This window comes from Mustelus asterias, chromosome 9, assembly GCF_964213995.1.
Source record: "Mustelus asterias chromosome 9, sMusAst1.hap1.1, whole genome shotgun sequence".
NCBI classification, from domain to species: domain Eukaryota; kingdom Metazoa; phylum Chordata; class Chondrichthyes; order Carcharhiniformes; family Triakidae; genus Mustelus; species Mustelus asterias.
The window spans coordinates 22,344,482-22,372,191 of NC_135809.1; the positions used below are offsets into that span (position 1 = coordinate 22,344,482).

General features: G+C 41.8%; 1 protein-coding gene across 1 annotated transcript in view; it reads right to left on the reverse strand.

Annotated features, from left to right (window-relative positions):
• The window catches only part of otogl (otogelin-like), a 186,608-nt gene that overhangs the window by 11,433 nt on the left and 147,465 nt on the right, over positions 1-27,710 (reverse strand). Inside the window, exons 36-51 of the mRNA XM_078221105.1 lie at positions 27,296-27,438; positions 26,996-27,019; positions 26,786-26,875; positions 24,487-24,676; positions 23,328-23,548; positions 21,713-21,851; positions 19,385-19,576; positions 14,993-15,205; positions 13,143-13,247; positions 12,560-12,667; positions 11,181-11,282; positions 9,247-9,351; positions 9,137-9,160; positions 5,277-5,455; positions 2,489-2,590; positions 832-951 (exon numbers count right to left, since the gene is read on the reverse strand). Of these exons, the coding sequence (XP_078077231.1) occupies positions 832-951; positions 2,489-2,590; positions 5,277-5,455; positions 9,137-9,160; positions 9,247-9,351; positions 11,181-11,282; positions 12,560-12,667; positions 13,143-13,247; positions 14,993-15,205; positions 19,385-19,576; positions 21,713-21,851; positions 23,328-23,548; positions 24,487-24,676; positions 26,786-26,875; positions 26,996-27,019; positions 27,296-27,438 (2,057 nt within the window). The remainder of the gene's footprint in view (positions 1-831; positions 952-2,488; positions 2,591-5,276; positions 5,456-9,136; positions 9,161-9,246; positions 9,352-11,180; positions 11,283-12,559; positions 12,668-13,142; positions 13,248-14,992; positions 15,206-19,384; positions 19,577-21,712; positions 21,852-23,327; positions 23,549-24,486; positions 24,677-26,785; positions 26,876-26,995; positions 27,020-27,295; positions 27,439-27,710) is intronic.

A 27,710-nucleotide genomic window follows, 5' to 3' on the forward strand; every position in this document is an offset into this window, starting at 1 on the left:
GTTTCAAGAACCATCTGTTCTTCAGCCTCTAGGACTTGCTTTCTGCCCCTTGCTCCATTGTCTTGCTTCTCTGCTAGCAGTTTCTGTGAGAGCTGCTTTCTTCTTAGATACCTGGTTCTAACTGAAGCACAAGTGCTTATGCATTTGAGTGTGGGTCACTGGTTGCTAAGCAACAAGCCAATCTTTTTTTAAACCCTGTTTGTTTGCACGTCACAAACTCTTTAATTACCATGCAGGCACAGTTTTTAAGTGACCAAAACGTACAGACATGCAGACACCTTTGTTTAACATGAGGCTTGACTCAGGGGGGACCAGGCTTAACTCGGGGTTACCGGGGTTTGACTCAGGGGTGAGCAGCCTTTGACTGAAGTTGAGCAGCCTTTGACTGAAGTTCACCAGCCTTTGACTGGAGTTGAGCAGCCTTTGACTTGGAGGGTAAACAGCTTTTGACTGGTGGGTAAACCAGCCTTTGACTGAGGGAAAGCAGCCTTTGACTCAAGAGAGGCTGGTGTAAAGCTGGAAGAGTATTGTGGGTCCTGACTCAATTGTATCGGGGGACCTGACTACAGGTGCTGGGGGACCTTGTTGGGGTAGACTGGGGTCACATTGGAAGAGCACTGGGAGGAAGACTCCAGGGTACTGGGAGGAATGTTTGGGGGACACCCGGGTAAAGGCTCCATGGTAGCGAGGGACCTACTCAGGGGAGACCGGGGTAACACTAAAAGGGTGCCAGGGGAAAACTTCAGAGTATTGGGGGAAAGCTTTGGGGCAAAAGGGGGGGGGGGCAGGGGGGAGAAGATATATGTTATTGCTAATGACAGATATACAAACCTGTATGCATTCAGTCTCATTAAATGGAGGGCAGATAACTCCTGAGCCAAGCATCGCAACTCCAACAGTGGTCTCCAGACATTCATATCTGATACAGTTAGCTACCCAAGACATTCCTACCTGGAGTGAAAATGATTAGGCCATGTAAGTTAAAATATTTTAAGCAGTCAACCCACATTTTTTTCAGTTCCTCTTAATTTAGCATTTACAATGACAAAGAAGCACTTCAAGCAGCAATTCAATCGATGTGAAATAGTTAGCATTTTTGAAATGTAGTCAGGTAAATAGATCAACACAGGAAACAAAAATATCCAATATAGTTTTCACTTCTGAAAGCTGACCTGGAGAAAATTAATTTTTGTTGGAGTATCTTTATTTCTTACACCTGTTTTATAGAATTTTAAAAATATTGATCCATATATTTTTATAATCTAAAAATGGTACATCTAGCAGGTAATTTCATTATACTTTCTGGGGCATACCAGCGTTACATTCTCCGCCCTACTTCAGAATCAAGAAATTCTGTATTAGTTCTAAATGAAGGATCAACCAACTGGTTTCAAATCCTCATTGTTTAGACATGGAGGTTGAATGTGAGAAATGTAACAGGATAATGGGCAACATTTGCATGAAGTGTTGTTGCTTTATAAGATGGAAGGATAATATGCCAATATATATCTCATGTAGTATAATGGAAACTTCTTATTTGTATAAAACCAATCCATTAAAATTTTGGCATTGAGTCTATATTTACACCGAATTATTAGCTCTTTGAAGACCATACAATTCCACAGATTTACATTGTGTACAAATGTTTACTCTTCTGACTGAGCACATCGGACTGAACTTACCAAGCCAATGGAACCAGGGTCAGATGCAGTGGGGGAGGGGTCCAGAAATAGGAGAAAGCCATTATACTGGTCCTTGACATAATCCAGGGGACTTTCTCAGCAGCAGACTGCAATCTGGGTCAGCTGCATACTTCACAGAGGCGGGCCCCCAATTAGGAAAAATGAGGCCACAATTGGGGGCCATTTTATGATGGCACTGTATTTTTCCCACTGTTGGAATATCCCACTCAACCATGTAAGGGGACCACTAGCTCAATCGTGTTAGCCATCAAGTAGCAGGCCGGATGCTCACTGGACCTGTGAAGGCTGGAACTGTATTAATTATCACTCATTTGGAGGGGTTTCCCTGTCATCCAGATGGCTTTACCAGTTACGGACTATTTGATGAGTGCAGGTTCAGTGCAGGCAACAAAGATGCCTCCATGTTAAGGTGCCCTTACACTCGCTTGCATGCCTCAGTAGTGCCCATCGCACCTTTGGAACTGATTGGGACTGCAGCTTTGGGAACCAATCTGCTATTCTTCATAGGATGACAAATGCAGAGGTAGCCAATTAAGAGTTTGGCTGGCTAATGGAAGGATTTGCCATTAGGTATGCTGGCAACATAGGTGGGCTCAGGACCATCCCTCCCCCCCCCCCCTCCCCCTCCCCCTCCCCTCCCCCCACCCCTTTATGAGCCCAGCATCAGGATTCTGATGACTGGTGGACAATTCAGCCCAGCTACTCAGACCATGAATTACATATTGATTGCATAGAATAAAAAGGAGAATGAGAATGAGATAATATAATATGGTAGATAAACTTACATTATACAAAACAATGCTGTCCTCATCCTCAAAAGTACATGAGATATTCTTACAGTTTCCACAGCAAACATGAAGCTCGGATGAAGGAACATAGACTTGATGCTGTTGAATGATATGATTAATCATAATTGTTGTATTTAGACACGACTTTATGACAAGTATGATCAATATGCATCGAAATTATATAGAGTTGGTTAAAAAAAAAGCCAAAAGAAAATGCCAGCAACTCGAGAGATTTTCAAAAAGTGAGACCCCCATAGCTTCCACTTTGTTGTATTGAAGAGAAATCTGTCTGACATAGTTCTTTTACATATCAGGTTTTAAATTTTAGGCATAAAAATGTATTTGCATTTGTAATTTGATAAATTTATCCCATGCACAGTGGTTAGCACTGCTGCTTCACAGCGCCAGGGACCTGGGATCTCTTCAGAGATGGGTTCGAATCTCACTGTGGTATTTCATAGAATGATAGAATCCCTACAGTGCAAAGGGGGACATTCCTCCCCATCGAACCTGCACCAACAACAATCCCACCCAGGCCCTATCCCCGCAACCCCACCTATTTATCCTGCTAGCCCCCTTGACACTAAGGGGCAATTTACCATAGCCAATCAACCTTAGCTGCACATCTTTGGACGAAACCATAGTTAATAAGAATTAGTTCTCCTCATTCAATTAATAGGAGACACATGAAATCAAGTAATTTATTTTTTATTTCAAGTTTGTAACACAAGTACATAATAGTGAATCTTTGGGGGGCAACGAAAAGTAATAAGGTAAGTGAGGCTTCGGTTCAGCAGATGGGGTCAGGTGGGGTCACGGATTATTTGGACCACTTGAAGCTTTGGAAAAGTCTGGCGTGCAAAGCCAGTCTATGAAAGAACAGCATCAGATGTTGTACATCTGATGTACCAGACCAGATGTACAACTGGTACATCACTGTGTCAATGCAGCACCTGGCCAAATTACCCAGTAAGTTATTTTACTCATTTAACAATCAAAATTATGAAAAATGTCCAGTTTTCTGACAGCCAAATTTGAGATGCTGCACCTGTGTAAAGATAATGTCAGTAAAGCAACCTTGACAATATCATCAATTGTCATAAAAACATATCTAGTTCACTAATGTCCTTTTGGGAAGGAAATCTGCCGTCCCCATCTGGTCTGACCTACGTGTGACTCCAGGCCCACAGCAATGTGGCTCAGTCTTAATTGCCCTCTGAAATGGCCCAGTAAGCCAGTCAGTCCAAAGACAATTAGAGATGGGCAACAAATGCTGACCTTACCAGCAAGACCCACATCCCAGGAAAGAATTTTAAAAATGTATATTTATGCTCAATATTCACAAAATGATTGATTGAAAAGAAAACAACTTACATTTAGATCGCAATTTAACATAAGAAGTTTTGAAGTGCTTTCAAACCATGAACAAAATGGTGAATGAGAACTTAGGAGGAGTAGCCAAAACCTGGTTGAGAAGGTGGATTTTACGGAGTTTTAAAGCAGAAGCAGGAGGTTCAGAAGCAGAGAGATTTTGGGAGGAATTCACAGACTATAGAATCCCCACTATGGTCATGATAGGTTGTGGAAGCAGTGAAGCAATACTAAATCTATAGTAATAACCATCAGGCATAGGTCCACAAACAGCTCCTAAAATTGCATGTACCTATTCTTTTCAACTGCAGCCTTTTTTCCCCCAGAAGTTTAAAGAGCAGGGGATTTAAATGACTTGACAGCTTCACAGTTGCATGGACATTATCCAGTTTTGCGCCCATTCATATCTACTCTTAATAATCTCAAAGGGTACCTTATCTCTCCTAAAAGCTACCTGACCTCTCCAAGAGGATACCTATGTCGCCAAAGGACTTTAGTAGATTTAGACCTTTTCCTCAAATATCTAAAGCTGAGGAGACATGTTTCAGAAACCTGAGTGACCAAAATGGCTTCTGAGTGAATCTTTTTAATTTGCAGTGCTTCCATGAACCATGGATGTACAAAATAGAACCCCCACCCCATTTCCTGCACCCCCCACCCCCAAAGATGGTGGGTGCCAGGTTCAAGGGTCTCCTGGATGATGCACCATCAATCGAGCAAAGACTAGTTTGTATGCAAGAACAAATAGGCTTTTATTAGCAAAAGACTTGGAGCACACCCATGCCAATGAACTGGTCCAGACTGAGGCAGGGGGGTGGGGAGCAGTCGCCTTTATACCTGGACCGGGGGGGGGGGGGGGGGGGGGGGGAGGAGTCTCGGGTAGGGCCGGCAGGGATGTGTCCAGGCATGTCACATATACAGGTAATAAGCTAACAGTGGTTTACCACACTGGATTCAGAGCTTCAGTGGCATTTTGACCATAGCTCAGACCCCTTCCATCACCGCAAACATTAAATTCAGGCCTAATTTTGAAAATATTCTGGTTCAGCGTGAGATAGTAAGTGGGGAGATGGGTGAATCAGTAACAAGAAAGAACTAGTTTAATTGAAGAATTTCATTGAACTGAGTAAGCCTTTTTTGCCTTTGTGAAATAAAGTGTTTAATGAAAAGATTTAAAGTCTTTAAATTAATCAGGCCACTGAGAAGAATTTCCCACAACACATACCATTGAAGTTTCTCATCTCTCAGTCATGCATGTCTCTTACAGAATGCCTCTTTTTTCAGCAAACACAACTGTACCAACAATAAAATATAAAAATTCAGTCATGAAAGAAAGAGTTTTTGCAACACACTTTCCCAACTGCATGTGGTTTTGTAGTTTCCTGATTTAAGTGACTAATGAATATATACTTACAGCTTCACATTTTTCTGAACAGTTAACCAGTGACTCTTCCATTAAAGGAGACTCAGTGGCAGGATCTGAGCTCTGCAAACAATTTGCTATGTAACATCGGTCACCTTCGAAACGCTGAAACAGTGATTGGCCTGGTTTCAATGCAGTGACACCTTGGAACAGGCAGACATCAGCCTTTCCTGAAATCATAATTTTTACATCAAGTCTTTATCCTACTTATAACTACATTTGTTATATCATCAAAAGTACTCACATAAAGTAGCTTGAATTATTACTTTCTTAGCATTGCTGTATATAATATTTAGATTTAACAACGCACAAAGAAAATATGGCAGTCAAACTGTCGGAGTCAAATTTATTTGAAAAGGTACAGAGGGGATTTCTCTGGCCTCCCTACAATGTGCTACTCGCGGTGGGAGATGACCTGCCATCGCTGGCAGAGGGATCTGCTGGTTCTGTCGCTGTCAATAGGACTTCCCATTGACTGCACACCACATTGCCAGGAAACCCGCAGTGGGGATGTGCCATCGGTGGGACCAGAAGATCCCGCAAGCGTGAAGAGCCGGATAATTTTTTTTTAATTCATTCGTGGGACATGTGCATCGCTGGCTAGCCAGCATTTATTGCCCATTCTTAGTTGCCATTGAACTGAGTGGCTTACTCGGCCATTTCAGAGCACAGTTGAGAATCAACTACATTGCTGTGGCTCTGGAGTCATTTGCAAGCAAGACCAGGTAAGGACAGCAGATTTCCTTCCCTAAAGGACATTTAGGGTGGCATGCTGGTACAGTAGTTAGCACCGCTGCCTCACAGTGCCAGGGACCTGGGTTCGATTCCTGGCTTAGGTCACTGTCAGTGTGGAGTTTGCACATTCTCCCCACGCCTGCATGGGTTTCCTCCGGGTGCTCCGGTTTCCTCCTATAGTCCAAAGATGTGCAGGTTAGATGGATTGGCCTTGCTAAATTGCCCCTTAATGTCACGGGGTGACTAGCTAGAGTAAATGCATGGTGTTATGGGGATAGGGCCTGGGTGGGATTGTGGTTGGTGCAGACTTCTGCACTGTAGGATTCTAGTGAACCAGATGGGTTCTTCTGACAATGGTTTCATGGTTGTCAATAAATTTTTAATTCCAAATACCTTTTATTGAATTCAAATTCTACCATCTGCCGTGGCGGGATTCGAACCCGGGTCCCCAGAACATTAGCTGAGTTTCTGGATTAATAGTCTAGCAATAATACAACCACTCGGCCATCGCTTCCCCTCCAGCCAAAGTTTCCAGAGTCAGTACAAAGTATATTCAAACTGTTTCAAGTGAATACACTTTATCCATTTGTGTCTGAATTTGTAAATATTTCTTAATGGCTTAATTTATACCATAAATTTCTAAGAATAAATGAAGATGTACATCCGTAATATATCTTACATGATATGTTGATGGCATCAAAGTTTGCTGCCATTTGTTTAAAAATTCGATTAGAAGAAAGATTGAAGCTAAACTGACGTTATACCTCTGGACCTTGAGCTCAATTCTAAGCTAGGCTAGAATTCTGGAGACCAGGGTTTGAATCCCACCATGGCAAATGGTGGAATTTGAATTCAACAAAATATATCTGGAATTAAGAATCTACTGATGACCATGAAATCATTGTTGATTGTGGGAAAAACCCATCTGGTTCACTAATGTCCTTCAGGGAAGGAAATCTGCCGTCCTTACCTGGTCTGGCCTACATGTGACTTCAGAGCCACAGCAATATGGTTGACTCCCAGCTGCCCTTGGGCAACTAGCGATGGGCAATAAATGCTGGCCAGCCAGTGACGTCCACTTCCCAGGAATGAATAATTAGAAAAGACCTAAGCTAGGCTAGACCAATTAATTTTTTTTTCTCCATGTGGTGTAGGTATCCTATGAAAAAGAGAGTTTGAGAAGCTTATTCTGATTTCAAAGGCAACATAGATCCACAGCAAAGAACAACCCACCATATAAATATTTCCACAATAAGTATCAGGGTCTTTGTGAGTTGTAGGGAAAGAAAATAGTGCCGGTTCTACAGGAAACTGGGCCACTAACTCTGTTTCTCTCTCCACATAAACTGTCCGACCCGCTGAGTGTTTCAATCATTTCTTGTTTTTATTTCAATGTTCATGCTGTTTGCTTACAAGGAACCGAAACTTTGTTAATGTGTGAGTGTGCAAAGAGAGTCATTTTAAACCATAAGTTCAACAACTTCATAACCAAAACAAGAAAAATCAGGAAGCATATTTAGGTAGCACATTGGTGAACTTAAATCTGAGGAGAAATGTTTGATTTTTCACAAGCAACAAAATTTGCAAGGACAAAGAAATTGTAACTGGAAGCAAATGCAGGTTCGTAATGCAGTTCACAAAAAGTGCAGTGCACTCTCACTTCTTGGACCATGCAACAAATAGTTGCAAAATATGCACCGTGCTATTTTAGAAACATTTATAATTCAACTAAAGCTGGTGAAAATCAACCAAAAACTACTAGTGTAAAGTTACAAGACAAGGAACTCACTGCAGATAGAACGAGTACAGCCGCAGACATTTTGAAAGTCGGGGTCCTCTGTTAGAACTTCTCCCTGAGTTTTTGTGTAAATAAAAAATGTCATCCAACAAAATTGTAAATTATTCATTAAAATTCAGAAAAGTAAAAGGCCCACATTAAAGCCAAGTGTATGATACAGCTTCTTGAAACATGTGTCAAATTAATTAGGCTCATACCCAAAAGACAACATTAGCTCATTCCCAATAATCACTTGACAGCTGTTCTCAGGTCAGCCCTGCGGAATTGCTCAAATAAATATAGGGCTTGTCTGTTATTTGCTTGTGAGTAGAGCATATGTTAATTTTGGTACCCAGTAATTAGCTAGGCCTCTGTGGGGAGTGAGGGGGGTGGGGGGGGGGGGGGGCTGTTTCTTAGTCTGATCAGGATACCCTTTAAAATGGGCACCCCGATCTCAGTTCAGCTGATCTTTACCAGCATGTTTATGCCCTACCCCTCAACATGACTGCGTGAAACACACCCTCTGTTTTTTTAGACGAAGTGCCATAAGATCTGTGGAGAAAACCTGCCTGTTTCTCTGAAGAGAAGATTGCCATTTTTCAGTCCGATCCTGCACTTTTTTGGCAAGATTCCATACAATGTCCCTTTATGTCCTTCCTGGTCTAAGGCTCTAATGACTTGAAGCAGGCAATTGAGGTTGGCCTGTTAGAATATGAACTCCCTGATTAAGGGCCCTGGCGAGACGTGCCATCAATAGGTCCAGGCAGCGGGCGATCGACGGGGCCGTCCATCCTGACTGTCTGCCCCTCTATCGCGGCTACATTCGCGGCCAGGTGTCCCTGGAGAGGGAGCATGCGGTGTCCACGGGCGCAGGGTTGACGCCTTCCGCGACCGCTGGGCACCGCAGGGGCTGGGGTGTATTATCAACCCTGATAATCACCTTTTGGTTTGATGTTTTAAGTTTCCTTTCGACTTTGTTTTTGGTTCGGGTTGTTCCCCCCTTCCTTTTGGGGAGCTGCCCCTTTTAATTTGTTCCTAAGTTAATTTGAGTTCGTTTATTTGTTTGGTGTGAAAAGACATCCCTGATTAAGGGCCAATCAGGGAGCCTCTTGCTTTGTATTTAACCAGGAGTGTCAGTTCCTTTGGGACTCCTGGTGTAGACTGCTAACGGAAAGCACTCTGTATGCTGTTGTCAGACTTGTAAATAAAGGGATTTTGGTGAAGGGACTTCTGCCTCCGAGGACTTATTACAAAGGCACATTCTAGTAACAGTCTAGCTTCTAGATTACACTACACTATTTTGCATTGCTAAATTTACATACCACTTTACACAAAGTACTGGTAGTGTTTTCACAGTTGCAGTCTGTAAAAGGAGAAAGTGAAAATTAAATTAATGAAAACTATTTTGATGTATTCAAAATACTGTTTTTAATAATAACTCATAGTTACCACATTGCCAATCAGGACAGCAGATTCCTGAAATAGATTTCTTGACTAGTTTAGTCCCCACTGTACAGGTCTTGTCTGGGGGAGGGCACAGATTTTCATCACAGACTGTGGTTCAGAAGAAAAGAGGAAAAACAAAAAACAGATCAAATTATTATATTGAGTAAGATTTAAATTAGCAAAGGAAGCTTTACCAAATTGTTGTCTAGTTCAAATCATCAGATACATTTCTTTCAAAATTGTGGGGTTACACAGACTGAAACAAAGGACAGTCGGAGCCAACAATACAAAACATATTTTTAAATGCTTGGGGGAATAATCTCAAAGGCATACAGTTTATGTAAATATTTTTGTCTGAAGACGCTTCTTATATTACCTATCTTATAGCAGAATTATCTATGAAAAAATGGACAGACACAAGGAATAGTAATATAAATGAGGTCACATCAGAAGAGACATGCATAGGGAAAAGGAGAGATTAAGTTCATAAAACACAACTAAGCAGTGGGAGGCTCAGAAATCCAGAAACATATATAGAATACTTGCCTACACCTGGCAGGTGACTCATCTCCTTATATTCATCCCTCCCCATACTCAGTTCTCCCTATCTTTTAGTCACTCCTTCCTCATACTGAGTCATTTAGGATTGTATTCGCTGGAGTTCAGAAGATTGATGGGGGCTCTCATAGAAACTTATAAAATTCTAACAGGACTAGACAGGGTAGATTCAAGTAGGATGTTCACAATGGTAGGGGGGTGGGGGGGGGTGGGGTGGGGGGTTGCGGTTGTCCAGACCAGCGGCCACAGTCTGAGGATACAGGGTCAACCATTTAGGACAGAGATGAGGAGAAATTTCTTCACCCAGAGAGTGGTCAACCTATGGAATTTCATTTGATTTGACTTATTATTGTCACATGTATTAGTATAAAGTAAAACACACTGTACATAGGGAAGGAAAGGAGAGAGTGCAGAGTGTAGAAATTTGCTAACACGGCAAATAGCTGAGGCCAGAAAATAGAACGTTTACAAGAAGCTATAGCTCGAGGTGAAGGACATGTGTGAAAAGGCAGGATCAGGCTATTGAGCTCAATGATCTGCCACAATCATAATGAATGGCAGAGCAGGCTCGAGGACAAATGGCCTCCTCCTGCTCCTATTTTCTATGTTTCTATACAACTGCAACACGTACTAGATTCCTCCTTTCCATCACACATGAGATTTTCACAGTAACTTCATTGCAGTGCTAATGTAAGCCTACTTCTGACACTAATAAATAAACTTCAAACAATCCATGGCACCATTGCACATATTCATTTCTCCTGTCACTCTTTCTCTGTAAGAAGTCTCACAACGCCAGGTTAAAGTCCCAACAGGTTTATTTGGAATCATGAGCTTTCGGAGCGCTGCTCTTTCATCAGGTGAGTGGAGTGGTGGGTTCACAAAGACGGCATATATGGACAGAGACACAGTTGCAAGATAATGGTTGGAATGCCCGTCTTTACAGGTAATCAAGTCTTTACAGATACGGACAGTGCGAGTGGAGAGAAGGATAATCACAGGTTAAAGAGGTGTGAATTGTGTCAAGCCAGGATAGTTAGTAGGATTTCTCTTTCTCTGATTAACATACACTTTGGAAAGTCACTCCATGACTTTAGTAAATTAATTAATTCTACACAAGCATTTCTAAAACACTTGTGAATCCAGCACCTTTTCAATTTGACCTCCTAGGCAAGATTATTCTCAGTATTAACCAGTGGAAGATAGTATTCCATCGAATGATTGCCTTCAATTTGTAAATACAAAGGTTAGCTGCTTAATACCATCAATGACAAATCAGTTATCCTTCGATTAACAACTTTTATTTCAAAATGCTCACAGATCTTTACAAGAATTGTTTACCATCCAAAGGAAAATGGTGAAGTTGTTATTTCACTCACCACAGTGGTATAGTGGACAGCAGCGATCAGTGGTGTTGAGGTCAACTGCAAGAACATCTCCCTCATTGCACACAGGAATTGGGTCAATGCACGACTCACACACTGGAAAATTGGAAAGGAGATTTTGATACTTATCTTGGGTTTAATTCACACTAAATGCATCATTAGACACTTTTTCAAAGGAAGCATAGGGTTGGCTAATACAACCAACCAGAGGCATACCAAAGGCATAGGGTGGGATTCTCTGGCCGCGCTCGCCCCAAAACTGGAGAATCCCGCCTGAGGTCAATGGATCTTTGTGTGGTCCCCCCACCCACCCCCCCTCCCCTCAACTGCCCGCTACGATTCCCGTGGTGGGCGGGATGGGAAAATTCCCCCCATAATCTTTAAAAAACAGTAATTGTCCCTAACCATATTGTCCCTAACCATAGAACCACAGAAAAATTACAGCACAGGGGGAGGTCATTTGGCCCATCTTGCCCATGCCGGCCAGGTGCCCTTTCTAATCCCACCTTCCTGCACCCAGCCCTGTAGTGTACAGCACTTACGGTGCAGATCCAGGTACTTTTAACAAGAGTTTGGGGTCTCTGCCTCCACTGCCAACTTGGGTAGCGAATTCCAGACACCCAAAAGGTGCATTAAAAAGTTCTTCCTCATGTCTTTTCTACACCTAATGCTACTTAGGATGAATCTATGTCCCCTGGTTCTAGAATTCGCCAACAAGGGAAACAATTTTATCCTGTCCACTCTATCTCTTCCCCTCATAATTTTGTACACCTCTATCAAGTCAACCCCTCAGCCTTCTTTGTTCCAAGCAAAATAACACCAATCTATCCAATCTATCCCTGGCAACATTCTTGTAAACCTCCTCTGCTCTCTTTCCAGAGCAATTACGCCCTTCCTGGTGACCAGAACTGCACACAGTACTCCAGTTGTGGCCTCACCAGTGTTCTGTACAATTCCAACATTATATCCTTACCTTTCTATTCTATATCTCTGCTAATGAAGGAGAGCATTCCATATGCCTTCTTTGCAACCGTGTCTACTTAAACTACTGCCTTTCGGGACCTGTGTACTTGTACGCCAAGATATCTCACTTCATCTATCCTTCTTAGCACATTCCTATTTATTGTGTAATCCCTATAACTGTTTGACCTAATGTTCGCTGACTAAATAAAGTGCACAACACTATTACATAGTCTATTACATAATACTGTGGAAAGGAATAATTCCCTTGTGGCAAACTAGCTGATTCACGTCAGGTTGCCAGCTTCATTTCATGGGATTTGTGGGTCTGCTTTTAGAAGTTGCTTTATTGACTTGAAGACGAGTTTAACATGTGAAGTGAAAAAGCCCACATTTGAACATAGTTGTCTTACCACACTGAAAGGAGAAACAGCAGGAGTTATCGTTTCGTACTTCAACAAGAAACTGATCCTCTCTACATACCGGTGGGGAACTAGTTGGACATGCCAGAGGATCACATTCTGTGTATTGACAGAAAAATTAACTATATTTTATTCAGCACTCCACTTACAAAGCAACAAGAACAATCCATATTAATGTGTAAATAAAAGTATTCAATTAGGGACATACAGAAATCAATGGAATATTTAGATAATGTCAAGTTTGCAGCACACAGCTGTATTAATTCATTTGTCTTCTGCTTTGAACAATTCAATCAAAATACAATGGTATTTTAACTTTGGTTCATCCACTGGAAATAACTCTAGAAAAGCTCTTGCTTACATTTACCCATTTTTTTACATTTGCAACCTGTGTGTTTCCGGCTAAATTTTTGTCACAAATCGGCTAATCAGTGAACACCTGAGTGACTTTTCATTCCATTGACTTTAACCAGGTGTGTAACAGACGCTGATCCACAATTACTAGTTGTCCACCTGTGCCTAAAGTGGAAATAATCCCCCCAAATTGTCATTGTAGTACTTTCTGTAAACTTACCACATCGATATTCAGGACAACAAGACACGCCGCTGTAGCCTATCACCAACTTAGCTCCATTTTCGCACGTTACAACGTCAGTCCCACAGATTGTCAAATTGCACTCTGAGGAAATTACATGCAATGAGAGAGTGTTCACTTTTCATGTTTGACCCCTTTCAGATTTGTTCTATTTGTTAAAGAATAGTATACTTAAAGTTTAAAGTCTATTTATTAGTGTCACAAGTAGGCTTACATTAACACTGCAATGAAGTTACTGTGAAAATCTCCGAATCGACACACTCCGGCGCCTGAGGGAGAATTTAGCATGGTCAATGCACTTAACCCAGTACGTCTTTCAGACTGTGGAAGGAAACCAGAGCACCTGGAGGAAACTCACGCAGACGCGGGGAGAACGTGCAGATTCCGCAGTCAGTGACAGACAGACAGACAGTGACCCAAGCCTGGAATTGAACTACAGTCACCGACGCTGTGAGGCAGCAGTGCTAACAACACTGCCACCGTGCCGGCCTTTTATCACAGAGCAAGTCCAAAACTATATTTTCATTTAAGTTATTTACTCTTTATTTACGTCTGAAACAAAGAAACTTTGCAAACCTGTGAAATGTTACAGAGGGGTGACCAGTACCCACTACTTCAATTCTGTCTCAAATCCTCAGGATGGGATTGTTAGAATACTACCCACAGGTGACTATACAGATGGCAGTATGACAATAGTACCCATCCCATTAAAGAAGTAAAACTCAGAGCAGCCCAGGAATGGTATCTGAGGTTCCAGTGTGACTGAAGAAAACTGCCAGCAAATTATTATATTTCAAAGTGCCCCATGCCCTCCCCGCACCTCATGGAATAAAGAGCCAACTTCATCAAAGTTCCAGTTCTTCAGTTGATCCTCCGTAATGTTATACGAGGCCCGAAGAGAAACACCTACACCAACATAAGTATAATTTTTCACCTTATCTTCAAAGAAGTAGAAACCCAGTTTTTCAAGGAGCCAGGCCAAATATTGTGGTTCCTCCAAACAGAATGAGGTCCAAATTCTATCACCTTGATTGAAGTCTATTTCTATTGATGCATCACTAAGTATTTCATCACCTGATTTAAATTTCACTTATGTGATGCAGGACCACTCTGGTAAAATACCTGATTGTAGTTTTAAATGACAATTTCTCTCATAATTTAAAGATTTATCTCAGTACTTTTCTCTTCAGGAATTCATCCTTTTCTTTTACTTAACGTTTACCCTAACACAGAATGTGAGAGGAGAAGAGGTAAGACAAGGAAAGTAGAAAGTTCTCCTTGTGTCTGCGTGGGTTTCCTTTGGGTGGTCTGGTTTCCTCCCACAGTCCAAAGATGTGCGGGTGCGGTGAATTGCCCATGCTGAATTGCCCCCTTAGTGTCCCCCAGGTATGGAGGTTACACAGATTAGCCATGGGAAATGCGTGGGATTACGGGGATAGGGTAGAGGAGATGGCCTGACTCTGACAGAGAGTCAGTGCAGATTTGATGGGCCGAATGGCCTCTTCTGCACTGTAAGGATTCTGTGATTCTAGAAGTAGTCAGTAGAACCAGAAAGCGGAATGACTGTGAAATACAAACTGTGAGCAAAGGAGAAAATAGAAAGTTGAAACAAAGACAAGATTCTGAAAAAGGACACACTGAAAAAGCGGAAGGAAAAAAAGGTAAGAATGAAAAACAAACGGGAATAATAATACAGCACAACTGCCTCACCTCTTATTACTGAGTGCAGCAAAACATGGTTATACTTCTTTAAAAAATGTACAAATATATTTACATTGCCATTGCTCAAAACAGAACTATACCATTTTATTCTAATAATTAACGCATACCACAAATCTTCTTTGGACAGCATGCTCCCTCCTCAACAACGTCAATAATTATCTCTCCTTCTCGTTCACAGATTGGTGCTGATACTTCACCACATTCAGGCTCCATGGCAATAATAGTTCCGTTCTCCAAACACTTGTACATACAACATCCTTTATGTGATCCATTCCAGGTCTCACCTGCTGCCCGTGGCAGGCCTTCATTATCTGTGCAAGCTAGGTAAAAAGACATAAATGTTTATAACTAATATGAGCTTAGGACTTAGACATAGAACAGTACAGCACAGAACAGGCCCTTCGGCCCACGATGTTGCGCCGAGCTTTATCTGAAACCAAGATCAAGCTATCCCACTCCCTATCATCCTGGTGTGTTCCATGTGCCTATCCAATAACCGCTTAAATGTTCCTAAAGTGTCTGAATCCACTATCACTGCAGGCAGTCCATTCCACACCCCAACCACTCTCTGCGTAAAGAACCTACCTCTGATATCCTTCCTATATCTCCCACCACGAACCCTATAGTTATGCCCCCTTGTAATAGCTCCATCCACCCGAGGAAATAGTCTTTGAACATTCACTCTATCTATCCCCTTCATCATTTTATAAACCTCTATTAAGTCTCCCCTCAGCCTCCTCCGCTCCAGAGAGAACAGTCCCAGCTCCCTCAACCTTTCCTCATAAGACCTACCCTCCAAACCAGGCAGCATCCTGGTAAATCTCCTCTGCACTCTTTCCAGCGCTTCCACATCCTTCTTATAGTGAGGTGACCAGAACTGCACACAATATTCCAAATGTGGTCTCACCAAGGTCCCGTACAGTTGCAGCATAACCCCACGGCTCTTAAACTCCAACCCCCTGTTAAATAAAGCTAACACACTATAGGCCTTCTTCACAGCTCTATCCACTTGAGTGGCAACCTTTAGAGATCTGTGGATATGGACCCCAAGATCTCTCTGTTCCTCCACAGTCTTCAGAACCCTACCTTTGACCCTGTAATCCACATTTAAATTAGTCCTCCCAAAATGAATCACCTCACATTTATCAGGGTTAAACTCCATTTGCCATTTTTCAGCCCAGCTTTGCATCCTATCTATGTCTCTTTGCAGCCTACAACAGCCCTCCACCTCATCCACTACTCCACCAATCTTGGTGTCATCAGCAAATTTACTGATCCACCCTTCAGCCCCCTCCTCTAAGTCATTAATAAAAATCACAAAGAGCAGAGGACCAAGCACTGATCCCTGTGGCACTCCGCTAGCAACCTGCCTCCAGTCCGAAAATTTTCCATCCACCACCACCCTCTGTCTTCGATCAGACAGCCAGTCACCTATCCAATCGGCCAACTTTCCCTCTATCCCACACCTCCTCACTTTCATCATAAGCCGACCATGGGGGACCTTATTAAACGCCTTACTAAAATCCATGTATATGACATCAACTGCCCTACCTTCATCAACACACTTAGTTACCTCCTCAAAAAATTCAATCAAATTTGCCCTTCACGAATCCGTGCTGACTATCCCGGATTAATCCGCATCTTTCTAAATGGTCGTAAATCCCATCTCTAAGGACCTTTTCCATCAATTTACCAACCACCGAAGTAAGACTAACCGGTCTATAATTACCAGGGTCATTTCTATTCCCTTTCTTAAACAGAGGAACAACATTCGCCATTCTCCAGTCCTCTGGCACTATCCCCGTGGACAGCGAGGCCCCAAAGATCAAAGCCAAAGGCTCTGCAATCTCATCCCTTGCCTCCCAAAGAATCCTAGGATACATTTCATCAGGCCCAGGGGACTTATCGACCTTCAGTTTATTCAAAACTGCCAGGACATCCTCCCTCCGAACATCTATTTCCTCCAGCCTATTAGTCTGTAACACCTTCTCTTCCTCAAAAACATGGCCCCTCTCCTTGGTGAACACTGAAGAAAAGTATTCATTCATCACCTCGCCTATCTCTACTGACTCCATACACAAGTTCCCACTACTGTCCTTGACCGGCCCTAACCTCACCCTGGTCATTCTTTTATTCCTCACATAAGAATAAAAAGCCTTGGGGTTTTCCTTGATCCGACCCGTCAAGGACTTCTCATGTCCCCTCCTAGCTCTTCTAAGCCCCTTTTTCAGCTCATTCCTTGCTAACTTGTAACCCTCAATCGAGCCATCTGAACCTTGTTTCCACATCCCTACATAAGCTTCCCTCTTCCTTTTCACAAGACATTCCACCTCTTTCGTGAACCATGGTTCCCTCACTCGGCCATTTCCTCCCTGCCTGACAGGGACATACCTATCAAGGACACCCAGTATTTGTTCCTTGAAAAAGTTCCACTTTTCATTAGTTCCTTTCCCTGACAGTTTCTGTTCCCAACTTATGCCCCCTAATTCTTGCCTAATCGCATCATAATTACCTCTCCCCCAATTGTAACCTTGCCCTGCCTTCGGCCCTATCCCTCTCCATTGCAATAACAAAAGACACCGAATTGTGGTCACTATCTCCAAAGTGCTCTCCCACAACCAAATCTAACACTTGGCCCGGTTCATTTCCCAGTACCAAATCCAATGTGGCCTCACTTCTTGTCGGCCTATCCACATATTGTGTCAGGAAACCCTCCTGCACACACTGCACAAAAACTGGCCCATCCGAACTATTTGACCTACAAAGGTTCCAATCAATATTTGGAAAGTTAAAGTCCCCCATGACAACTACCCTGTGACCCCCACACATATCCATAATCTGCTTAGCAATTTCTTCCTCCACATCTCTATTACTATTTGGGGGCCTATAGTAAACTCCTAACAACGTGACCGCTCCTTTCCTATTTCTAACCTCAGCCCATATTACCTCAGTGTGCAGATCCCCCTTGAAGTGCCTTTCCACAGCCGTTAAACTATCCTTGATTAACAATGCCACTCCTCCACCTCTTTTACCAGCTTCCCTGCACTTACTGAAACATCTATACCCCGGAACGTCCAACAACCATTCCTGTCCTTGTTCTACCCACGTCTCCGTAATGGCCACAACATCGTAGTCCCAAGTACCAATCCACGCCCCAAGTTCATCTACCTTGTTCCGGATGCTCCTTGCATTGAAGTAGACACACTTCAACCTATCTTCCTGTCTACCGGTACCCACCCTTGACCCTGATACCTTCCCCAATACCTCACCACCCTCAACACTGACTTATCAAGATTTGATTTAAACTTTTGGCAAGCTAAATTTGTGCATTAATTTTACACTACCAATGAATTCAGTTCTAATTGCTATGCCTGTGTGCACTGATTTGTCTTCCTCTTCTTAAGAAATTCCTCAGGATTGAGGGTGACTTGCTACCACTCTGGTTTGTTGGGCACTGGGATGGCTGATAGGTCCAATGCATGATCTGCAGACTCTACCACTTGTGGTGCTTGCAGGTTGGAGTAGGTGAGTTGGGAGGTTTGTGTACTCTCTCCAGAGCCTCAACATCACTGCTACGTGTTCCTGACCAAGTCTCTTGACATGTTTGGTGCCCTCCTGACTGAATCTTCTTCATTTTGGTCAGTCACAAGCTAAAGACGCCCATGAGTTAATGAGAATGTGTAACATCTTCAAGGATGCTTTGAGGACATTTTTAAGTGTTTGTGCTATCATCCTGGGAGTGTCCAGCCACGACCAATTTCCGGGTAGGGCAGTTGCTTCAGGAGTCTGATGTTGGTCAGATGAATGACAGATCCTGCCCAACGGAACTAGTTTTGAGTGATTTGCACCTCTAAGCATACTGGCTTGAGAAAGGACAATGCTTTTCGACCATCTTTCTTGGCACTGAATTAGGAGGGTCTTGCAAAAGCACTGCTGGTGGTACTTCTCCAATGCTTTGAAATGCATGTTCTCCAAGCCTCCAAAGTATACAGGAACACAGAGATCACTGCTGCTTGGTATACCGTGACCGTAATTTTGGGTTTAAGATCCAGGTCCTCAATTGTTCTTTTTCTCAATCAGTCGAAAGCTGAGCTGGCACATTGGAGGCTGTGATGAATCTTGTCATCTGTGTCTGCTTTCATTAAGAGATGGCTCTCAAGGTTTTGAAAATGGTCCATATTTTCCAGGGTCTCATCGTTGATCCAGTTTAGACAACAATCACTTTGCAGAATTCATGGCATTCATTTTCCTTTATCTTTCTACTTGTCTTTATTTTACAGTGACAGGAAGTCCATGAAATGCATTACATGCACACACAATGAAAATTGTTACAACGTTAATGTTAGTTCACACCAATTCCACTTCTGTATTAAAAATCAAATTAAACTGGATGCAATTGCCAGCAATTTAATAAATCCAATATCAAATAAACAGCACGTTATAAAGCTGGGTAATTTCTATTTGCATCATATTTCTAAATTACTGCAACATTTACTAACCACATTGTTCCTCCCTAACACAGTAGTTGGAGTCGGGTTGATGCAGCAAAGTTCCTCGAGGACAAACACAACTCTCACTAATGAATGAACAAGTTGAGTCATGCTCCAAATAGAAGTCCTTGTTTTGACATGTTTTACTCTCACAGGCTGGCACACAAGGCTGGTACTCCATGCCAATGGGGCAGCTAAGTGCTGTACGTAAAAGGAAAGAATCACATTATTGTCAAAATAACACTGCAACAATATAGAAGATGAAATGATCATTTTAAATTTAGCTATTTAGCTGTATGAATATCTTTTAAAATAAAATATACAGAAGCTACAAAGATCTATGCGGCTCTACTCAGCGATACCAATTTAAGGTGAGTCCATTAAGATCAAAGGAGGTCTTGTGGTGCAGTGGGTAGCCTCTGAGCCAGAGGCTCTGGGTTCCACCCCAGGACTTGATGCCAAGGAAGATGTGTTCATATTGTGGTCAAACAGGTTGTGTAGCAACCCACAAAATCCTTCCAGCACATGCCAGTGGTAGGTGGTAAGAGCGGGAAAGATTTCTGGTCAGTAATATTTTATGCAGAGTGGAGTCCCTCAAACTATAAGCCCTTACAACAGGTTGTTCCAACTATACTAACGATGCCTTCTGCATCACTAGGTGTGGGAAGAGAAATACCAATTATGATCAATTCCAGTTTAAGATGTAAGGCTGCATCCAAAATGTTGTACAATTCAAAGTCTAGCCACAGTCAAAGTTCTTCAACCAAAATGTTACTTGTGTTAGTTCAGCATGAAAGCATTTATGTCAATAAAATCAGCCTCAGTAACATCCTGGGTCATCTTCACAAAGCAGCTAAGTATTTAGCAAAATGTCCTGTGGTATAATACTGTGCTTATCAATGACCTTGTGTCATGTTTCAGAATTTCTGGCTATGTTACCACAGGAGGATCTTGGATAATTTATAATAAAATTGCTATTGAATCATTCAGTTAAAGCTTTCTCTCAAATGGTTCAATACACAGAATAGTAAAGCTGAAAAAAATGTTTTTTTAATTATTCGTTTGTGAGGTGTGGACGTCACTGTCTGGACTGACATTTATTGCCTATCACTAATTGCCTTTGATTTAAGTGGCTTGCTAGGCCATTTCAGAGTCAGCCATATATATAGGCCAGACCAGATAAAGTCAGCAGGTTTCCTCCTCTAAAGGGCATTAGTGAACCAGATGGGTTTTTACAACAGTCAGGGTCATGATTAGACTTTTAAAACCAGATTTTTATTGAATTCAAATTTCGCCATCGGCTGTGATGGGATTCAAACCCGGGTTCACAGAGCATTACCCTGGATCTTGGGATTTATAGTCCAGTAACAATATCACTACACCACTGCCTTCCATATATGCAGGCAAAGAGAATGATGAGAATGCTTCAGACAATGAAAGTTTGTTTGGAGATGGCAAAGAGCATTCGCATTTGGTGAGGAAGAAATGCTCCTATTAATGTGATCATAGCATGAGGTGTCTGCTGAGAATATGCTCTTGGAAGAGGGGAACCAGTTTGCTTAACAGGAATATTGACAAATCCTTGAATGGAGGAGAAGTCAGGGACTCATGTTTCATTTCCAGCGCATGTACAGTGTGCAGTCATTTAACTCGGCCTAGAGTACCAGGGGAGAAGGTAGGTGGTGGCATAGTGGTATTGTCACTGGATTAGTAATCCAGAGACCCAGGGTAATGCTCTGGGGACTCGGGTTCGAATCCCATGGCAGTAGATGGTGAAATATGCACTCAATAAAAATCTGGAATTAAAAGTGTAATAATACCAATGAAGCCATTCTGATTGTTGTTAAAACCCATCCTTACATGGTCTACATGTCACTCCAGAACCACAGCAAGGTGGTTGACTCTTAAATGGATTTAGCAAAAAGCAGTAAAGCCTACATCCAATGAATAGAAAAAAAGCATGAAAAAGAGACTTATGGATAAAGTGACCATGAAAATTTAAGCAAGACTGCTAATTCAGTATCAGTTAATTATTTTTCTTCTTGCAGTTAGTCAAATTGAGGAAGATTTAAAATCTCCTACTCTATATATTCACTTGGTGAGCGCCATGTAGCATGAAAGCCTTAATATCAGAAGGACGTTAGTGAATTTCAAATAGCAGGAACAAAGCACTGGATAGGATTTTATTCATTTTCATTTTGAGGTAGGGAGATTCTATACAATCAGTTCGGCCAAAACAGATATGAAGGGTGGTTACTGGAGTTTCATTATGAATAAATTAAAATAATTAATTGTAACATAATAACTATTAATAAGTCGGCAGGCCGAAAAACTTACGGCAAAATTCTGGAGTCCTCCATGGAATGCAAGCATTGTATTTATTGCAAGCAGCTGCATACAAAGCCAAAGCATCACACTGATGTGTCACATAGTGAAAATCCCTAATCCACAGATCACAAAATATTTCTGGAGTAACCTTGAGGTGAACAAGACACTTGTGAAAAAGGGCATTAGAGCAACATGGATCATTTATGCTTGAACTGATAGAGAAATCAATCTATATGCCTCAAAACATATTCCTTTCACAATTTAATTTGTATATCTGAATTTTGCCTAATCACAATATCAATTTTCAAAAACTTCTTTTACTATTGTCGTGTGATTTCTTAAGATATGACAGCTTGAAAATGCACCATACTCAAAAAAAAGAATTTTTTCTGACTTCAAAATTTATATTGCGGAATGTACAAATGCACATGAATGATTACCAACTACTTGACCCTCCCATTATATGTAAATAACTCTTTTCTTGGCATGTATCACAGGGGGTCTTTCCTTTACTCTCCTGCATGATGAATAAAAGGGAATATTGTGATGATACTGTGCTATTGATATATGCACCGGAATTCTATCACCTCGCCCACCAGGGAATCGGTGCGGGCGAGGGGCGGACAACAGAAATGACCATTGACCTCAGGCAGGAATTTCTGGTCTCGCTCGAGCGAGGCTATAAAATCCCACCATGGTTCTGTTTCTATAGATTGCTCAAAGTTCAGATTTTTTTTCTACAGGCAGTCAGTATGTCTGGTAGGAATGCAGCTCAGGTGCTGGGAAAGCAGAATACTCACTCATTTTAGTCATGTAGTGTTTACTAAGGTAAGACTAATGGACTGTTGTTTATAAATTGGGATTTCCCCAGGGTTTTGTTAATGAAAGGAATGGAAAGTTTTGTTTAGGTATATAGAGCCATGAGTTGATATGGTTAATGGGAGGAGCCAGGTTTCTAGCAGAGAAACAGCTTTCTGTTTCGGTTTCGAATTCAGTTGCTGGCTGGAGCTGTTTACAGACAGAAGTCTGCTCTCTCTGACAGCTCCGAGAGATTCTACACTCATTTAGAGCAAGTGTAGCTAGTGATTGCTAACTATATTTAGAATAAATAAGCCTATAGGAAGAATGTTGCTTATTTGGAACTGAAATAGTGACAAGTTAGAAATTAGAGTTGTTCCTTTCCATGTTAAAAGATTGTTCAACTGTTAAGAGTTAAACTGCTTTATTTTGTTAGAGTCATGCTTAAACTATGTTATGAATAAAGCTTGTTTTGATAAAAAGAAATCCCTTATTTGTCCATGAAATTACTCCTGGAGTGAAACATCCAGTTATGGCAAAATAAAAAAATTGGATTCTAGTCTAGCTCATAATATACCTTGGGGTTCTGCTCCAGGATCCTAACAATATTCTAAATAAATAAACATGTTGCACTGTCAATGTGTTTATCTCTTGAAGTTGTAATTAAAAATCAATACTGACAGATTAGAAAGGAATAGTGAAGAATGATTCATTAATATTTAATCAGTTCCACTACCTGTATGTCTATTACACACAGATCATTCAAATAATTAATCGTTCTAAATGTGATATGCAATTTTCAAAAGGATGCAGCATCTCTACTTACATGTTGATGACACAGGGTCCAAGGACTCTGATTCAACATTTCAAAACACGCAGTACAGTTACCAGTCGTACAGTTCTGTTTTCGGCATCTAAAACAATCAGTCTCCAGTCCAGATGTTTCAACCATCCAACTTTCAAGGAAAAGACCAATGTTTTCCACTTCTGTGACAATGGTTCCATTTGGTAGCTTCAGATCGTCAGCGGGACTGCCGTTACAACAGCCTAAAGTAAACAGACATCGATTGGCCCAAAACGTTAGTGGCAACATTACTAATGTTGCAGTTACATTATTCTGGTCAGTTGTTTGAAAACAGCATTTAGACTTGAGTGTATTGTCCAAACTGTATTTTGTTGAAACCAATATTTGTTTCAATGAATGGGGTTTACAGACAAGTGGGGGGATTCTCCAGCCCCATCAAATGGCCCGCAGGAATCCCGATGCCTTGCTGAATGCGGCATCAGCCAAACATTGGGACTCCCATCAGACGTGATGGCAATTGGGATTCACCCGCCTTGTCCCACTGGCCCTGATCGGGTTCCTACCCACTCTATGCGGGGGAGGGGATGGTGGCTATGAAGGGGGGGGGCTGTACAGGGAGGGTGATGCACGTCAGTGCCTTGGACTGATGTGGCGCATTCCGGCATTCTCGCTATTATGACACTTGGCTTTTGGGGTGGTGGGGGGGTGGAAATTCCACCTTTATAGTGAAAAAGAAGCACTTTCGCAGGAGAAATTGTTTGTTGTCTATGCCATGATGTGGAGATGCCGGTGTTGGACTGGGGTGGATGGACACAGTAAGTAGTCTCACAAGACCAGGTTAAAATCCAACAGGTTTATTTGGTATCATGAGCTTTCACAGTGCTGCTCCTTCATCAGGTGACGCAAAGCTCATGATACCAAATAAACATGTTGGACTTTAACCTGGTGTTGTGAGACTTCTTACTGTTGTCTATGCACAGGAGATCGACTATAACACACCGTCCATTAATTAAAACTAAATGTGTCACACTTGGGCTTCATTAGCTCAAATGTCCTATTTATAAAACAGCAATGAACCAGAATTGAAGATGTATGGAATGATATTATCTATTAAAACTCAATAACTGCAATGAAGTTTGAAAGGATGAATGGATACAAAACTCAAATCTGGAATACTTACCACACAAGCCTTTAGTTCCTATAGTTCTGTTGGAAGGCAAACCGAATTCCAGTACAATGATACCTGTGCTACGATACCACTGAATAGTAACGCCAGCTGGGGTTGTGATCAGGTACATTGCTCCAGTGTCCTGTATGTGGAAGCCTAATTTTGTGAATGGGAGACGAGCAGGTCTAGAATTCACTGTTGTCTGCAAATATAATAAATGCAACTGAAATCTTTTCATACAAAGTCCTTCACACAAGCTGAACAACTATACATGATTATTAATCATTTATGAAGATTTAATTTGGGTGGCACGTGGCACAGTGATTAGCACTGCTGCCTCACAGTGCCATGGACTTGGGTTCAAGTCCCACCTTGGGTAACTGTTTGTGTGGAGTTTGCAAGCTCTTCCCCTGCTGGCATGGGTTTCCTCCAGGTGCTCCAGTTTCCTCCCACAGTCCAAAGATGCGCAGGTTAGGTTGATTGGTCATGCTAAAATTGCCCCTTAGTGACAGGGAGAATAGCAGGGTAAATACGTAGGGTTACAGGGATAGGACCTGGATGGGATTGTTGTTGGTGTCGGTTGAATGGGCCAATTGGCCTCCTTCTGCACGGTAGGGATTCCATGATTCTAATATTTACAAAAAATTGATTTGAGCATCGATGATGTGTTCTGCTAGACTGTGATCAGATGAGTAAATCAGAATATGTGGTTACTAATCTTTCAGGTTATTTGCAAGAAGTGACAAATTAGGAGCATGATTTGATGTGGCTCATGAGGCACCAGCCGCAGAATACCCAAGTTTATTGCACAAAATTCCAAAAAAACTAGCAAGGATTGGAGGCTTCATAGCTCTGCGATGAACTATATTCAAACTAAATTCCCAAAGGCTTAACTCAGCGTACAATACTTCTCCCAGCTCAACTACAGGCAATTTCCAGGCCTCTTCAAGCTAGATCACATTCCATCTTGATTGCTTCCCTGTTAATGGCCTTCGTTCTCAGTTGCCCCTTCCTCTTCTGATCACCTTTATTCCCAGTTACTTCCCCATTCTCTACCTGGATTGCCTTCTTTCCCAGACATTCCACCATGCCTTACCAACACCATCCCTGCCCCCATCACCCCCTCATCTTCATTTCACCATTGCCTTCTTTCCCAATCACTCCTCCCCTTGATCTTTTGCTTCCTCGGTTATCTTCATCCTGAATTTTCAAATCTCGCCAGCACGCTGTGTAAAGTCGCCCAATGTCAGATGCTGGTTAGGGTGCATTTACCCGAACAGGCGCCAGAGTTTGGCGACTAGGGGAACTTCACAGTAACTTCATTGCAGTGTGAATGTAAGCCTTACTTGTGACTAATAAATAAACTTTAAGGAGTAGGGATTGGTCACAGTTTGTGAGGCAAATTAATTTCTCGGCTGACCGCTTGAGACAAAGGACCAATGCCACTCATTGTTTACTGATGCAGTCATTTGCCATGAGTTTCATTTACATAATTACATAAATGCATGAATAACATCAATTAAATTATTTAGAGAATACAGTGGAGTTCTTAAATAAATAATGATAAATAATAAACAAATAAGTAATACAGTAGACGTTGGCTGGGAATTACCACCCCCCCTCCCCCCCAGACAAGGTGTGTTTTTTGGCAGCAGAAGGGGCTCACCATTGGCTATCGGCATGATCTTCCAGTCCCACCGAAGTCTACGTATTGTATGGCTCACCTGTTGTGTCATGAAACCCGCATGGAGAGGGGGGCACGGGGTGGGGGGCGGGGTGGAGGGGGGCGGGGGGGTCACCTTCAGTGAAACTGGAAGATCCTGCCAGTGGGAGGGGCTGGAAAATCTAGCCTATTATTTGGTAACTGAAGTATTGGCCTGGGAGGGAAGTCATGAAACTACCGAATACTGTAACAAATGCAAGAGTAAAAAAAATTAATCATTTAACTACATTTGTTATTGCTGTAAAATTAACAGCTGTACTTTTATAAAGCAAATGCAAAAATTTAAAGTAAAGTATATTTATTAGTCACAAGTAAGGCTTACATTAACACTGCAATGAAGTTACTGTGAAATTCCCCTAGATGCCACTCAATGGCGCCTGTTTGGGTCAATGCACATCTTTCGGTCTGTGGGAGGAAACCAGAGCACCCCCACTCAGGACGGGGAGAATGAGCAAACTCCACACAGATAGTGACCTTAACTGGGAGTCGAACCTGGGTCCCTGGCGCTGTGAGGCAGCAGTGCTAACTACTGTGCCACCGTGCCACCTGTCAACAAACACGCTCTGGCGATATTAACATCACACTCACATGTCTTTCCAGTCGATCAATGAGAACTCTGTGCTTACGTGAAGTTATGTTCAATTTTTTAAAGCACAATCCAGAATTTCCTCCAGGCACCTTAAAGGTAAAAGCAATGATAGCCGGTAAATAAAATCATTAAAATAATCGTCATATTTTAAGTGATGATTTGGAATGAGTCGTGTTAAAATGCATTGACAGTAATAGTCTTGTACTCACAGGACGTCGTATAGAATTTGCACTCTGTAATTAACAAAACAGTGTATTTCAGAAACGTTTCAGCTAATGTTTAGTGATTAATTTTCATAGGTGATAAAATATAGTTTGAAATACTATTCCTTAATAATTAATTGAATAACTATCCAGAGGTATAATCAAATGAATATATCTAATGGTCAATAATTACTGAAGTTGTTGATGTAACTTAATATAATGCCCTTTTTACGTGAATGCCTTTTAAACATCACTTTTTATTCAGTATTAACTTGGTTCTAGTTTTCGGAAAATGTTAGGAGTTACCTCCCGGGTAGGACACTGCTCAATGTGAGCAACGATAGTTTCTTGTGGTAGCAGAGTCAGTACATAGGCGGCGGCATCATATATTCCCACATCATTGCCATCAAATGTGATGATGTGCAGGTCAGAAAACATTGAACAGCGACCTGACAAGGCAAATATATTGGTTTGAAACTATTTCTTGATTTGATTTGATTTATTATTGTCACATGTATTAACATACAGTGAAAAGTATTGTTTCTTGCGCGCTATAGACAAAACATACCATTCATAGAGAAGGAAATGAGAGAGTGCAGAATGTAGTGTTACAGTCATAACTAAGATGTAGAGAAAAATCAACTTAATGCAAGGTTAGTCCATTCAAAAGTCTGACAGCAGCAGGGAAGAAGCTGTTCTTGAGTCGGTTGATACGTGACCT